The sequence below is a fragment of the Xiphophorus hellerii genome, chromosome 8 (genome assembly GCF_003331165.1).
Source record: "Xiphophorus hellerii strain 12219 chromosome 8, Xiphophorus_hellerii-4.1, whole genome shotgun sequence".
Classification (NCBI taxonomy): Eukaryota; Metazoa; Chordata; class Actinopteri; order Cyprinodontiformes; family Poeciliidae; genus Xiphophorus; species Xiphophorus hellerii.
In genome coordinates, this window is record NC_045679.1 from 23,489,181 (window position 1) to 23,505,280 (window position 16,100).

The window sequence follows — 16,100 nt, forward strand, 5'->3', positions numbered from 1 at the left end:
TCGCTTAATCCCCTTTCCCTGAAATCATTTTTTCTTTCACAGAATCTCATTTACACTCACAGCACTTTGACATGATTCTGCCACTATAGAAGATCACAAGTTAGATTCTGCAACATCATCTCTTAAGCTAATTGCTTTAACTTGTGCAAGTTAAGACTTGTGGTATTCGTGGGACTAAAGGACCACAGTGGTCTGTGATTAGCTAAAATCCGTAAAAAATTGAGACTCCCTCTAAAAACAGTTTTGGGGATGCAGCCGATCAACGCTGAGGAAAATGACTGTCCAGGCGCTCCTGGACTGGCTGCTTTGCCAATGCTAGCCAGTAGCTTTGTCAAGTAGCATTGCACCTCCCACGCGACATTTTTTCCACTGAAAATTTGACATGTGCTCTATGAGAAACATCCGTGACTAGACGAAAGTCCGAGAACAGTTTGGAGCTACGTTCTACCGGTCCATTGTATAATTCATTGACCATCCATGTGCATCACTTATGGTTTTATTGTCACTGATGAAAGCATTTAAACAGCTCTGTGTTACGGTCACAGGGTTTCTCTGCCGCTGTACCAGAGTTCCTCTGTTCGGAAATTATGAATCCCGCTGAACAACAGACATTTCAAATATAAATGCCCTCCTCATCTTTTATTTGAAGCAGATATAAAGAAAACATGCACTTCCCTTTCATTTCACAATCATGTGCTACCTGGGGGTGTTGTTGTTGTTGGCTGGAGTAAGTCAGTACATCTTTCAATGGAGGTATCCTCTCCTTTATGCCCTGACGTTATTACTATTTAAATGCAAATACGTAAGTTTTTATAGCTGTTTTGAAAGTTGATTATCAGATAACACCACCTGCTGCTCCTGTTTGTCATTGCTAAGCAAGACATTATTTCTGTAAATGCATGACATTCTTGAAATGATAGTCATTTCCACACAATGAAAAAAAACAACTACATTATATTGATATGCACTCAGATTATATAAGTTGGTAATAACAACCCTCTTGTCTAAAGTGTCAATGTGTTGAAATGTCTTTAAAAGAAATCTATCTGCTGTCAACAATTCACTCTTTCTCTGTGTGTTTTTCAGCAAACCCCCTGCTCATGAACTCATCCATGCAGCCGGATCTCACAGTGTCTCGTACATATACCAGCCCCATATGTTTCCAGGACTCCATTGACAAGGAGTTAATGGCCGAGCACTCACTCCTTGACCCGCTGCCAGATCTGAAGGCGAAAGGTTAGAAAGCTCAACTAGTAGTAGGAGATTTATTCTCCTTTCTTTGAATATATTTTATTTTGTCTCTAAAGAAACTTTTCATCCATAACAAACTGATTCTCCAGTTCGTGTTCCCTGATATGTTAGTGCTAACATCAGTCCCTCCAGGAAGTTGCAGTCACAACTATTAATGCAAATTCAGTCATCATTCAGACTTGCAATCATTGCAACTTTTCCTTAAATCTGACCAATCCCCTTAACGTTTTTTGTATTTTGTTCTTTTCTGACCAATCACTGCAACTTGGGTGAATTTTAACCAATCCCTTTAGCCCTCTTCTCAACTCAACCTCCTGTTTCATGATGTGTCTAAAAAGCCAAACTTACAAGATGCTAAACAGTAACATTTGCTTCTTTGTTTTTGCAGTAACCATTTAGAAATTTTCTGTCTTGTTAACTTGAGCAATATGTTTTTGGTTTTTTTGCACTTTGACAACTCTTTGTGACATGATTTTATTTGCATTAAGGGAGCTATTTCAAGAACGTACTTGTAAATGTTATTTTCACTTTAAATATTAACTATGTTGAAATTGTCAAAAGTCTTTCTTGCAAAGGTTATGTGCAACAATGTAAACTTTTTTGTCAACTGCCAGGTTATGGCAAAAGTAAAGCTTTTAAAACTTGCTACTTTTTGAAAAAGTAAGTAATTTTAGGCCGCAACAATCACAAAAAAAAAAAAAATTAATTAATTAAATCACAACATATTACAGAGAGACTGTAATATGTATGGAAGTAAATATGTGCCATCAGAATTTGAATAAAAAATGCATCTGAAATTTGAATGTTGTATATTAGTGCTTACTTTTTCAGTGTTAAAATAAATTCAGAATATATTTTTAATCTAAAAAAAATTCAGTGTCATTATTTGTACATGAAAAAAAAATTCAGTGTCATTATTTGTACATGGTTGCAATTTTCATTTATTAAAAAGATTCACATTCCTATTTCAAAGTGATCAAATTTTCAATATACATATTTTTCACAGTTTAAATTTTCAGTGTTAAAAAATTCAGCATATAAAAAATTCAACTTTTCAAAATTCGAATGCAATATTTTCATTGTCCTCCAATTCAACTTGCTCAAATTCGCTGTCTCAAATTCAACGTCTAAAAATTCGCTGCAAAAATGGCGAGGTTACTTCAGGTCACAGACATTAGCAATGGATGTCAGATTCCAGGACCCAGCTGATCACGTGACACAACCGTCATATTGAAGAAATACCAGCATCGCCGAGGCTGGCGACCATGGAGGCGAATGAAAACCCAACGGTGAGTTTAATGCTTTCATATTTCTGTATTATATTTTATTTTGCGCATGAAGTTTGATACATTATCTTAAATCTTGATTTAAAACACGGGTTGGGCCGTTGTTAATCTTACACCATGTAGTGCTAGCATATTACGTCTTGCTACCTCCTAGCCCCCCCAGCCCCTCACCCAATTTACCCCGTTTTATTTCAAAAAGAAATACCACTTGCGCCAAGTCTAGAATCTTGAAAGAGAACTGATGGGTGGCGACTTTCTGGGTTGTTTGATGTTGTCTTAGGTGAGACTGAGACAGGCAGTCTTAGTAAAGTGTAATTTTTCAGGAGATGCTACCGCTAATGTACTAAGCTAATATGGCTGCCTTGTATGCTTCAAGGAGGGGCTGTGAACACTACCGACATTAATTATAACCACAACCCCATTCTGTTCAGCTACTGTATTGTTCAGGTGACTTCATTTATGAATTAATTAAGAAATTTATTGTCATTACAACATCATCCAAAATACTGCTTCTCTTATCTGACAAGTGTTGATATACAATATTAATTTACATTATTTTCTTTCTTGCTTTTTTTTCCCTCTGAGTCATTTGTGATGTCTTTTGCAGCTCGAAGGAGAATCCAGGCTCTTTGATACTCAAATGGAAAGAGTACAGAGCTTGGCATATTCATGGGACCTTCTTTGCCCCACAGAGAACAATAGGAAGTGGCTTTTTGAGAAGCTGTTACTTCATGCAGTGAGTCAGCATTCATTTCTACTGCATGTATTTTTTTCTTTAACTTATGTTTTAAATGACATTTTATTTAAAATCCAATTTTGATACACAGAAGGATAAAGAATTGTGCAGGTTTGCCATTGTTTTAACATTTTTGAAATAGTCTGGTACCAATTTATCTTAAGTGTTTTCTATAAACCTAATCAAAGGTAAGAGGTAGAATCTTTCAAACAAATTGTTTTATTTCAGTTTCTTTAGATTGCCTTAGACAAATGACAGCTTTTTAAGCTTAAGCTCCTATCTGAGGAACAGTCTCATACTTTCTCTGAGGTCTTGCAAAACTCAAGTGATTCACTTTTAAAGATTAATCTTTTTACATTAGTTGTTAATTGTAAAGATTGTCATATCTTCAGTGTCACATGAATTACATTTTTTATACACATTGTGTTTTACTGTATACTGCTTTGATCCCTGTTATTAGTTTCAATTACCAGAGCAGCACAATGACTGTAATGAAATGAGTTGTTTAGAAATAAACTATTACCATTTTCTAAATTAGGTTCTTGGACGTGTCGCAAGACAAATAAAGCAGCTTAGACGAGGCTTGAAAGAAATCCCAATATGGTCACTGGTAACTCGGCGGCCTGATGCTGTACCGCTGCTTTTTCCACTGGAGGAAGCCTCCCTGTGTCCAGAGGTATATTTAAATAACTGGAATTATGGTGCTGCATCTGTTATTGTTTTAATGAAATGCCTTTTATATAAAACATTTTCTTTGCAAACTTCTGTTAAACACAACGCAATTAGTTTTTTCTACTAAACTTAAGTGGTACTTCAGCATATCACTTGGCCAGAAACAGATGACGGAAGTGATGAAGATGACGACTGCTCAAAGGAAACCAGATGCCGCATTTCAGGATATCTGAAACAGTTAATTGCAAATGGTAATGTTACCAGTGTCTGATTGGAGATTTTCAGATAACTTTTCAATGAAACATCCCTGTAGGACAGGGGTCTCAAACTTCAGTCCTCGAGGGCCGCAGTCCTGCAACTTCTAGATGTGCCTCTGCTGCACCACCTGAATAGAATAATTAGGTCATTAAGGTTCTGGAGAACTGATCTACACAAGGAGGAGGTAATGAAGCCATTTCAATCCAGTGTTTTGTACCTGTGGCACATCTAAAAACTGCAGGACTGCAGCCCTCGAGGACTGGAGTTTGACACCCCTGCTGTAGGAGAATTCTTCTCTTAGTTGCTTGCAGTGGTACCTCACAATTCAGTTTTAATCTTAGCTCAAAATTCAAACAGTTGAATTGCATGCATGTTTGTGTGTTCTCTCTGTGTAGTCTAGCTCTATCTCAACATGTGGTTCCAGAACTGATGTGGATTTTAATAAAAAGTAAAACTGTCTTGAATATTTCCAGTTACTTTAGTCTTACAAACATACAACGTTATCCATAAGTTGCGGATGTATGGTAAATTAGAATTGAAAATGTGATTGTGGCTTTGTTCTCTTCCACAGCCACACCACCTGAACTGAAAGACATGATGAAATTCTGGACCGGATGGGAAAATCTGCCATCAAGTCTGTCTGTGGAGATAGTTCATGGAAACTACCCAACAGCTGCCACTTGCTACGAAACGCTAAGAATTCCTTGTCACTACAGGAGTTACAAATCTTTCAGTGATGAGTTTTTAGCTTGCATTTCCTCTACGCAAACTGGCTTTGGCTTGCTTTGAATGATCGACCTGTAAAAAAAAAAAAAATCTACATTTAAGCTGTAGCAGTTCTGTTTGTGAAGCAGCTTTGTTCAAATGAAAGTTTTGTTGAAATGTAGAATCAATTCAATTTTCTGATTTTGTCAGATGATTACATATAATCACATGTATTGAACGTGATTCAATACATATGAATGTATTGAATTCATATTGTATTGAATATGAATTTGATACATATGAATGTATTCATCCATATGAATACATACAATGTATTCATATGGATGAATGATTACTATGTAATACATATGATACATAGTAATCATATGTATTATTCATTAGAGTACCGTGTTACTCTAGTTCCTCTAGTTTTGTCACATTCAAAACTAGAGGAACTAGAATGACACAATGTTCAGAGTAGGTATTTCATTTCTCTGAGTCTGTACTGTTTATACAGGCAGTTTTAAATATGAAACTGAAATTGTTTTTTATGCAAAATTTTATTGAATGTACTTAGATGAGTTCATACATGCTTGAAGTATTAGAAAATAAATTACATAAGACAAACAAAACTTTTTTCTGATTCTTATAATGCAAGAAATTTAAAGTCCTAGAACAATGTACAAATGTACCTACTAGGTTTCTTTTGAGTAAAGAAAAAACAATCAAATTACAAATTTAGAACATTTTAGTTCTTAAACATGTCTACCATAAAGACACTAAAATTCACCTTTGTGGTAACATGATCAGCATTTTGCTTTACATTTCATAACTGGTGAATTTTGAAACTGGTATGGAAGCTTATTGCTATAATCCAGGGGGAAAAAATCGAGCGCTATCACGTTATAACGTCATACGTATCTTATTGAAATGTGATAGTTATCTTGTTAAAACATGATACGCATCTTGTATAAACGTGATAATTTTATGTCCAGGAAGTGGCAGTATTATGCTAGGCTAGTACAGTGGCTAACAGGACTTGGACAAGTTTCCCTTCATGTTTAGTCTAAAACACAGAGATACGGATGCTGCTTTGCACTGTGGTTGGAACCAATAATAACATGTACACTCTGAGCAGGATCCTAAACAGAACGGGACTGCACAGAAGGAAACGTCAGTCCGATCCTCTAGCTGTGGTGGCGATCCTAACTGATTCTGGATTTTAAAAAAACTAGTTCTTGAGTGCAGATAAAGTCCAGGAGATCCAGGGGCATACGTTCAAGAACATGCTCCAAACGATCATGGAGTCTATCAAAAATATGATCCAGCAAAAATTCCTTGAAAAGAGAAAAAAAAAAAAACATGTCAAAAAAATTGTCAGTAAAATAAAAAAGTATTTTGAAATCAGTAGGTCAGTATTGAGAAATCACAGTAATATAAATTAAATTATGATATTTAATCTAAAATAAGTTAACAAATGTACTTACAAGCATATATTTTTCTTGAAAATGAGTTAAAATCAATTGAAAAAACAAAGGGAGTTGTTTATAGTGTTGCTAGGTAACAGAACGAGGTTTTATACCGCAAAGTAAAAATAATGTAAATTAATATTGTATATCAACACTTGTCAGATAAGAGAAGCAGTATTTTGGATGATGTTGTAATGACAATAAATTTCTTAATTAATTCATAAATGAAGTCACCTGAACAATACAGTAGCTGAACAGAATGGGGTTGTGGTTATAATTAATGTCGGTAGTGTTCACAGCCCCTCCTTGAAGCATACAAGGCAGCCATATTAGCTTAGTACATTAGCGGTAGCATCTCCTGAAAAATTACACTTTACTAAGACTGCCTGTCTCAGTCTCACCTAAGACAACATCAAACAACCCAGAAAGTCGCCACCCATCAGTTCTCTTTCAAGATTCTAGACTTGGCGCAAGTGGTATTTCTTTTTGAAATAAAACGGGGTAAATTGGGTGAGGGGCTGGGGGGGCTAGGAGGTAGCAAGACGTAATATGCTAGCACTACATGGTGTAAGATTAACAACGGCCCAACCCGTGTTTTAAATCAAGATTTAAGATAATGTATCAAACTTCATGCGCAAAATAAAATATAATACAGAAATATGAAAGCATTAAACTCACCGTTGGGTTTTCATTCGCCTCCATGGTCGCCAGCCTCGGCGATGCTGGTATTTCTTCAATATGACGGTTGTGTCACGTGATCAGCTGGGTCCTGGAATCTGACATCCATTGCTAATGTCTGTGACCTGAAGTAACCTCGCCATTTTTGCAGCGAATTTTTAGACGTTGAATTTGAGACAGCGAATTTGAGCAAGTTGAATTGGAGGACAATGAAAATATTGCATTCGAATTTTGAAAAGTTGAATTTTTTATATGCTGAATTTTTTAACACTGAAAATTTAAACTGTGAAAAATATGTATATTGAAAATTTGATCACTTTGAAATAGGAATGTGAATCTTTTTAATAAATGAAAATTGCAACCATGTACAAATAATGACACTGAATTTTTTTTAGGTTAAAAATATATTCTGAATTTATTTTAACACTGAAAAAGTAAGCACTAATATACAACATTCAAATTTCAGATGCATTTTTCATTCAAATTCTGATGGCACATATTTACTTCCATAAATATGCTTTTAGTGTATTTTACACTTGCATATTAAAAGAGCTTTATTTGTTGACACATGTTCAGCAAAAAATCAGAAATTACATGCTTTTGTTTGGTTTTTAATGACTCATTTAGACGAGCCGTACTACAAGTTTCATGGTCATACTTTATATTCTCCCCGCTGGGGATCTTCTGTGTTGAATAGACGTTACTAAATTTCCCTTTCTTGCAAATTTCTGAAAAGAAACGGTAAGATGAGTTGAGATTGAATAGGGAAATTATTTAAATCTTTGAAAGATGACAGCGTGCTCCTCTCAGGTGATGCCCGTCTCTAAACACGAAGCAGTCTGAGCACAGACTGTTCTCATTTGCGGTTCCCTGTTGGTGGAACGAGCTGCCAAATTCTATCAGAGCAAAGAGCCGTCTCTGATTCTTAATAAAACACACACACACGCACGCACACCTCCTTTTCTTACACCTTTAACAGTAACACTTCTATCTCACACAGACTTTTTTTTTTCATCCATCCTTTAAATAGATGAGCTTAACTGCACATAAAGGAGGTATGTTTCATCCTTTTTAACAAGTTCAAGCTAATTTCTTGAAGTTCTAAATATCTAAGAAAAGGAAGCACATTGTTTCAGCGCCACAGCTTCTGTTCTTTACAAGGTTTTAAAATTGCTTAGATGTAACCTTGAGCATACCAAATCACACAGCCGATTCCACTCAATGTCTGTGAAACAAAAAAACCCCCCGCTATGCTACGTGTGAAAAACTAACAACTTGTAGAAACTCCTTTAGCAGCAGTAAATTAGTGTGGCCATTTTCTGTAGGGTTTTATGTGAATTCATTCGTAACATTGCTTCAGATTTTTAGGTACTGCATGCAATTCTTTCTGCAAGGCCCTTAAGTTCTGATCAAGTTGAGATCTAGTACTTTGACTGGGCCATTGGAACACACTGATTCTACTTTTTTCTGTCGTTTTGTGGCAGAATTGCTTCTGCGTAGGAGATCATGTCTCTAAAGATGAACCAGCTGCTAGCCTTTAGAATAACTTAGTGTACAGAGGCGTTTATGACAGACTGAAGGTGCCCATTTTTAATAGTTAGTTTGTGTTGAAAAATGTGATTTGCTCTTCAGCAGTATAGTGCATTGCAGGTTAGGTTGACGTCAATTATTTGTTTGCGTACCTAAGATCTGAACCGCAATTTTTTATAGACGAGACATTCACTTGGAATTCCTTACACATGAGCCATACTTTGTAAAGCTTTTTTGATCCATAAGCAATAAGATTTTAAAAGCTAAGTCTGTGGAGTGTGAGATGAACCTGTTTGGTTTTTTGCAATATCGCTAAGCATAATACAACCTTACCTTTGGAATGTATTTCCTGGAATGGAAGACTATTGATGCTTCTCTAACTGTTCCTAATGTTCCTCGCCACAGAATGATGGACTTTTAATTGTTCAAAAACAGCCTTGTGACGCTTTATATAGGGAGATACAGTTGCTTTCATTAGTCTCTGCGCTATTTCTGTTACCAGCTGTGCTCTCTACTCTGTTTTTCATCCTACAGGCCCATAACTTATCTGTTTAGCCGCGTTTCTCTCCTAGATGAAACTAAAAGAGAAACTGCTGCTGTTAAAACACTTTCAGTTTCCGTGTCGTCTCCCAGCCCACAGTCCTTTGTGACGTTTCGCTCAGTAAAGCGTCCTGAAATGATATTTGTTGGGAATTGGTGCTGTGTAAACAAAATTTAATTCAACTGAATTACTTATGCCTTTGGTAAGACATACCAGTATTCTTCAGACCAGGATACAGCCAACAGGTCACCTTTTCCAGGGTAGACCTGACTGCTGATGTGTTAATCGTGTGCTTTCAGGAGCAGCATGTTCCTGGTATTTTGCCTCTTACCTCCTATGAAAGCAGTAAAGCTGGACTTTGATTCTGACAGTTTCTTTCTTCTGGCCTAATATTATTTTCTGCAGACCTGAAGTCAATTTAAATAATGTTAGGACCTAATAATAACCAGACCGCTTTTATGATGCCCTGAGATTTAAAAGCGCAGAATTCTTCAATGATTGGCTTTCTATTTCCTGTGGCTGTTCCTTTGTCAGAACACAACATAACACGCTGTACTGCTCTCTTTCTACCCAATCTCTTCTATTGAGACAATTTTAGAGGTCAGATTGAGCAGCGTGACTCCACTCTGTCTTTGTCTTATGTGGGGTGTTACCCTTTTGACGTTAGTGTAAACAAGTAGACATAAATTGCACTCCGCAACAGCAGAAGCACATAATGACCGAACAAGAAAACATGCGGTACCTGGCCCGGGAGCTCACACATCAAAACCGCTGCCCAGAAAACTGATATTAAAATACGTGACCTGCAATTTATTTCTCAAATACTTGCAATTTCATGACCCGCAGCAGCTCAGCCACAAGCATTTGGAAGTATCAGCTGGGGCAGGTTGAGAAACCTCGACTCTGCAGATAGAAATGCTTGACTGGTCACAAGTTGTGTACCACCAAAAAAAAAATAAATATCCCCAGTCACATATCAGCTTCATAAACCTTGGGTTTCACTGTCAGGCAATTTCTCTGTCTATAAAGACTTCTGACATTAGGGTCTTTTGTTTACATGGATAATTTATTTGCTCTCAGGCGATGGTAAATAGTAATTAGTTACATTTATTCAGTTACATTTACATAAGTAACAGTTTGGAAAAAAAGTACATCTAGGAGTGATTTTACTACAACTTTAACTTAAGCAGCATTATTATGGAGGAATGCTGCTCCTACTTAAGTAATTTAAAAAGACGTTTTAATTTTAGTCCTGAAAATACCAGTTTGAGCATTATGTTGGATTTTTGTACAATGGTTGCCAGGCGCAAAACAAGCAGCCAACAGCAGAATGTGCTACAAACAAGAAATTTTGCAATTAGAAAAAAAATAGAAGTAAAAACCTACATTCAACAAGACAAATGCAAACCAAAAAAAATGCTGCAATCACAGATAAAATCACAGGAAATGGAAGCAAAAGGGAAAATACTCACACATGGCAAAAACAGAAAGTTAGAAATGCTGCAAATAAAGCTTCACAAAACAGAAGTGCTTCATGTCACTAGGGGGAGTCTGGAGTACATACTATTATTTATGTGTTTATTTTGGTGCTGTATAATATTAGAAAAGACTATGTCATTAAAAAACACAAGTATAACACACCTTTTCATCCTTTCTCCATCTTTCTTTTGGACATCGAAGAAATCAATCCTGAGGGCGTAGTGATTGACTCCCCCTGCTGGTCTGGAGCTCTTCCGTTCAATGGACCGACGTTTTAAATATATTTAAATATATTTAGAGTTAGATGCTTAAAAAATAATTTGGGCTTTCAAATAAAGATCCATTGACACTATTAAATAAAAATAATTGATATTGACCTCATCGGTAACTTCAGTGATGTCAAAAGAAAAGTATAAAACAAGACTAAGAACAAAACAGATGTGGAGGACTGACGAGTTGACAGAGTTTTTCTGTCCTCCAAAGTTGCTCGGAGCAACATCCTATATCAGAAAACCACAACATGGCCGATCTTGAACAACTGCCCTATTTTCCATGAATTTGTGCCACCAGCAACAACAGCGGCTGAGAAACTGAAGCAGCTGTCACACTCTTTTAAATCTTCTACCTTATGTTGACACGAATAACAAAGACGTGTTGCGTGTCTGTAAATGTTAAGAAATGAATTTCACTTTGCGAAACATCAAGTCCTGTCACATCTGTGGAGCGTGTGTGACATGCATTTTACTTAGGGCCCGGTTAGTTTGGAAAGCTTTTCTTACACAATGAATACAATACAAATTTAAAAAGCACATTTGTTTGACAATCTGAAGCGTATTAGTTTGACACAAGACAGAAAAGCAGCAACTGATAAATGCTGAAAACTTAGACGTGACGGATGTAAAAATCACCTTTTACATAGAGTCTACCGTGTAAAGACTCTACTTTGCTGGTTCTTTGGATGCAAAGTGATGCTCTTCCCTCAGGCTCGTTGTTTCAGCTGGAGGCAAAATCCTTGGCAGAGGCAGGCTTGCTGCACTTTCGGTTGCTCTTTCAGGATTAGCTTTGGTGAACAGTCAGAGGGCGAATCGCTTTACTATGAGCGTGTCATAAATGTAAACAAAGCTGCTTACTGAGCGCCGCTTGTCTTTTGTTTGGGCTGAACAGCTGTACCGACGAGACGTCAGAGTTCATAAGTTTACAGAAAGCGAATTTCAAAGCGTTCATTGTTTCCGCAGGGGCAACGGAAAGGGCAGAGTACCACGTCATGTCCCACCCTCAGACATTTCCACGGGGCTTGGCTCCAGACTACAGAGGGGTTGCAGTAGGGACAACGCTGGGCAGGAGAGGCAAAAACCTTTTCACTCCGCGGGTCTTTCAGACGCTCAGCAGGCCTCTGCACAAAGCAACGGCGGTGTTTGGCCATGCTGGAGGCAGGCTGGTGTTGCCCAACACAGGTGAGCCAACTGTGAGGCAATTTGATTTGATGCGACCCTCCTGGGAGTGTAAACTCGGGTTTCTTTAATGTGAAGGTGGCAGAAGATTTTTTTTGGTCATTTACAAACCACCATCTTCAAATTTTTCAATTTGCAAAATGACGGTGGTTTTTATGTTAAAATCTTACGCAATACAGTGGATAACAGTAAAATGGAAGGAAAATTAGGCCTGGTTTTTCAGTTTTGTTTTTTTAATGTGAAAATCTAAAAAGGGTGATTTTTATATTCAGCTCATATGAATCAATAGATGTCAAGTGGACCAATTTGCTGTCTGAAAACACAAGATGTGGAATTTTGATTGGGAAGCTGGAATCAAGTTCAATAACTTTCTATAGACATTTTCTGAAATTCTCATAAAAAAATTAAGTCTGTGCTATGAATTGGCCATTCTGGTGCATGAAATGCTATGACTGAATGTCTAGCATTTGTTTCTTGTTTAAAAATGACCATACACCCCATTCTCAAGTCTTCTGTAGCTTCTAACAGGTTTTCCTCCAGTATTTACTCTATATTTAGCTCTATCCATATAAACGCTGACCAGCTTTCATGTCCCAGCTGATAAAAAGCATCAGCTCAACAGGTATGGATTTCTATTAATTATGATAATTTTCCACTTAGAAACATGCCATTTAAAATTAGGATATTACATCACATCAATAAAAAAAACTATCTTTACAAAATAAAAAATGTATGTTTAGTTCCTGCTTAAAGGTTTTTAGTTTTAAAATGTACTTCTAATCTGACAAATGACACTCTTTGGGACAAATATTAAAATTTATTTCACCACTTTTCCTTCCACTCTTTCATCCTCTTCCATAAAATCAAATAAAATACATTAAGGTATTTTTTCTAACTACAGCAGTCTTATGCTGTATATAGAACATCTTTAGCTAAATATATATGAATTACTGCCTTTAATTCAGTACTTGAAAGCATATAATTAACACTGCTAAGAAATGTGTGTACTTTTACATAGTTGTGGCAAACATTCATCATTCTATTCCTCCAGGAGTTTCCTCCACTCCCCAGACTGGTAGCAATTGTTTACAATACCAAACAACGACGCTGCTAACGCTTTTTGCGAGGACGCGTTTAAGAAAGATGCAGCGTGTAAGTGTGTCTGCTTGCGACAAAGGCGGTCTTGGCAGCATTGGGTTTCACAAGGCCTCCGAGACTCTCTTCTGTCACCCTTTTCTGGGGCCGTCACCCCGCTAGCTGTCACCCTCTGTAAAGAGGCCTGACAGCTGAGCAGGTGTGTGCCACGTGTGTGCACGGCCGGCTGCCTGCTGATCAGCTCTCGCGTGCCTTTTTTCTCCACAGGTATCAGTCTGCTGGTGCCTCATGGGGGGATCGCGGAAGACACTACCTGGGAAATGTACATGAGCATCAACCAGGAGGACAGCAGGTGAGGGACTCTCACAGAGGCGGCGCCGTCTGCCTCTCAGGCTGCTCTCTTTTAATCTCTCAGCCCTTCCCCATGCATATCTCATCCATCTTGCCGTGACACCGTCACGCTGTCTCGTTGCCAAACAAGCGCCTGGAACATACAAAGGCGACAACACACACGCTCTCTTAAGAAGCACACAAAGTGATACACAATGTACATATTCTCGCTTACAGATGCACATGTTCTCGCTCGGCTTGCCTTCTTTTGTCATCTTGCCGACACCACAGGGGGAGGATGTGATGTGTCATAAATACATTGGAAGCCGTAGACGTATTGCATTACTGCCCTAAGCAACTCTCTCAGTGGAGGAAAACACACTTCATGACTACGGTAGTCTGTTTTCTATTTGCAGATATAGCTGTGACAGTATCTCTTTCCATCTTGACTGGTAAGAGATGCGAGCGCTGTGAACTCTGCAGTGTGAAGGCGATAAATGGTGTTTGGTCAGATGGACAGAGATTGGGTATGATGTGCTTCAGAATGCAGATGCAGCAGGAGAATGTAAGATTTTCACCAATTTGCGACTCAGGGGAGAAAACGTCACGATAAGTAAGACCTGGTGGAGAAAGATCACAAACACAGACATCCACCATATTAGGCACACCTGTTTAATTACTTGTTAATATAAATAAAAGATCAAGCAGGCAGTAGCTACCCAATATGTTAATGTATCTAGTTGTGGTGAAGACAACTTGCTAAAGTCAAAAAGGGGAAGATAAGGGATTTACAGTGGACCCCCTGATAGTAGCTAATAGGTGATAATGTAACACTGCGATGTGAGTTAAATCTGTGTTACTATAAAATAAGAGGTCGTGGGTGCAAAAAGAGTAAAACACTGAGAGGGAATAGCATAGCTGTCCAGACTTTTATTCAACCTCCGTTTCAACAGAACAGAACCCGTCTCGGGCACTCCTAAAAAAAAACCAACGAAGAAGAAAGAAACAGCTCCTCTTAAAGGCACAGCACAATTCCTTAGCTATGGATCAACTGTAGTAAGTAACTGATCTTGTATGTAACCACATTAATTCAAAAGGAAAAATAAATCATCTTACACTAAGATCCACAAATACTTGATACCCCCTTTAATAGCACCTAAAACTGCTTTTAGTAACAGCTCACACACCAAATATACCTTTATATGAATTAATATAGACAGTATATTAATACTGTCTATGTTTATATAAACACTATTAATACTGTCTATATATATATAGACAGTATTAATATACTGGAAGATAGCTAACATTCAATATCTTCCTTATTTCTGCTTTTGGGGGGTACAGACTATCAGTGCCCAAAACAAAATAAATGCAGCTCCTGGATTGGCTGTCAGCCAATAGCATCTCTAGTAGCATTGTGGCTAGGTATTTCAGCGTCCCAAATTTCATTTTTTTTCCAAAGATTTTAAGAGAAAACCACAAATATTCAACCCCAAATAGGCGTGGATTAACTGTAAGTGATTACAAATGTGGTATGGCCGTGTCCTAAGATTTGCAAAGTATGGTCTTCAAATATTCAGTGAGTGTCAGTTGTGTGGACGAAATGCCTTGTTGATTTCAGAGGTGAGAGAAGTAGGAAACTAGATTTCAGATGATAGAAAGTCAACAGTAGTTTAAGTAACCACTTGTCACGCAGAATACTGTCTCTGAATGCAGAACTTCTCAAACATTCAAGGACACTGACTGAAGAAGAGGAAGAGATACAATCTACACTTATTTGACAAATTTGGACAATGTCAGATTGGATTACACATCTTAAGAGTATTGATTTCAGCTGAGATATTTAAATGGTACAATCAGAATTTGGTGTAAATGAAATCAAAGAATGGATCACTAATGCTGTGTGTCAAGGGTTCAGACTGGCGGTGGTGGGGTAATGGTGTGGGGGATTTTTTTCTTGTCCTTATTCAGACAATAAAGAGGCCGTAACAAAAGACACTGGGCTGCTCATGGATGATTAAGAAGCCCCTTTATTGTCTGAACACCACAACCTACCATTGATTGGCCATCATCTGATGGCTACTTGATGACAGAATGAAAGCTTGACACAACTTTGTTTTACTGTGACCATGAGGCACCACTTGGTGTAGTTCCCCCAAAAATCCATTGAAGCACAGTCAGGTTTGTTCAAAAAGCTCTATGGATATGAACATTTTTGCAAGGCACTGTGTCTAACATGTCTGATTGCTTGGCAACAGACCCTCAGAAGACATCTTACAAGCAGAAGTCAGTCTTATGACATGTTTCTGATTTAAAGCAGCCACTATCAAGATGTCAGCATGTCTGTGCGAACCATTTCTCACAAGATGTTATCACACGGACATGAGTATCTGCTTGTGCTTCTGAATGTGATTTGATTTCCAAAGTGAACCCAAATAGCAGTGGGCAGAGAAGTGACATTTGGCTCCATCTGAAATTCAGCCGTCATCTCGCTGCAGTTCCACACACCCATTAGGTGCCTGGGGTCACAGGGGAGAGGAAACACATCCAAGGTCGAATAGATGCTGTGGCTCAGAGCACAGTTAGCGGGCTCGTTGCACACTTCTGTGCCTTAAG

The 16,100-nt window shown here is 37.8% G+C and overlaps 1 protein-coding gene and 1 long non-coding RNA gene across 4 annotated transcripts in view; both read left to right on the plus strand.

Annotated features, from left to right (window-relative positions):
* LOC116724175 (netrin receptor UNC5D-like) overlaps positions 1-16,100 on the plus strand; it is a 228,829-nt gene that overhangs the window by 180,004 nt on the left and 32,725 nt on the right. For all 3 annotated transcript variants that reach the window (XM_032569633.1, XM_032569631.1, XM_032569632.1), the window contains exons 10-12: positions 1,087-1,236; positions 11,841-12,059; positions 13,419-13,503. In XM_032569633.1, coding sequence (XP_032425524.1) covers positions 1,087-1,236; positions 11,841-12,059; positions 13,419-13,503 — 454 coding nt within the window. The remainder of the gene's footprint in view (positions 1-1,086; positions 1,237-11,840; positions 12,060-13,418; positions 13,504-16,100) is intronic.
* On the plus strand, positions 2,253-5,050 carry LOC116724177 (uncharacterized). The gene is made up of 3 exons (XR_004340115.1): positions 2,253-3,273; positions 3,812-4,196; positions 4,775-5,050. It is a non-coding gene; the product is annotated as an uncharacterized LOC116724177 (long non-coding RNA).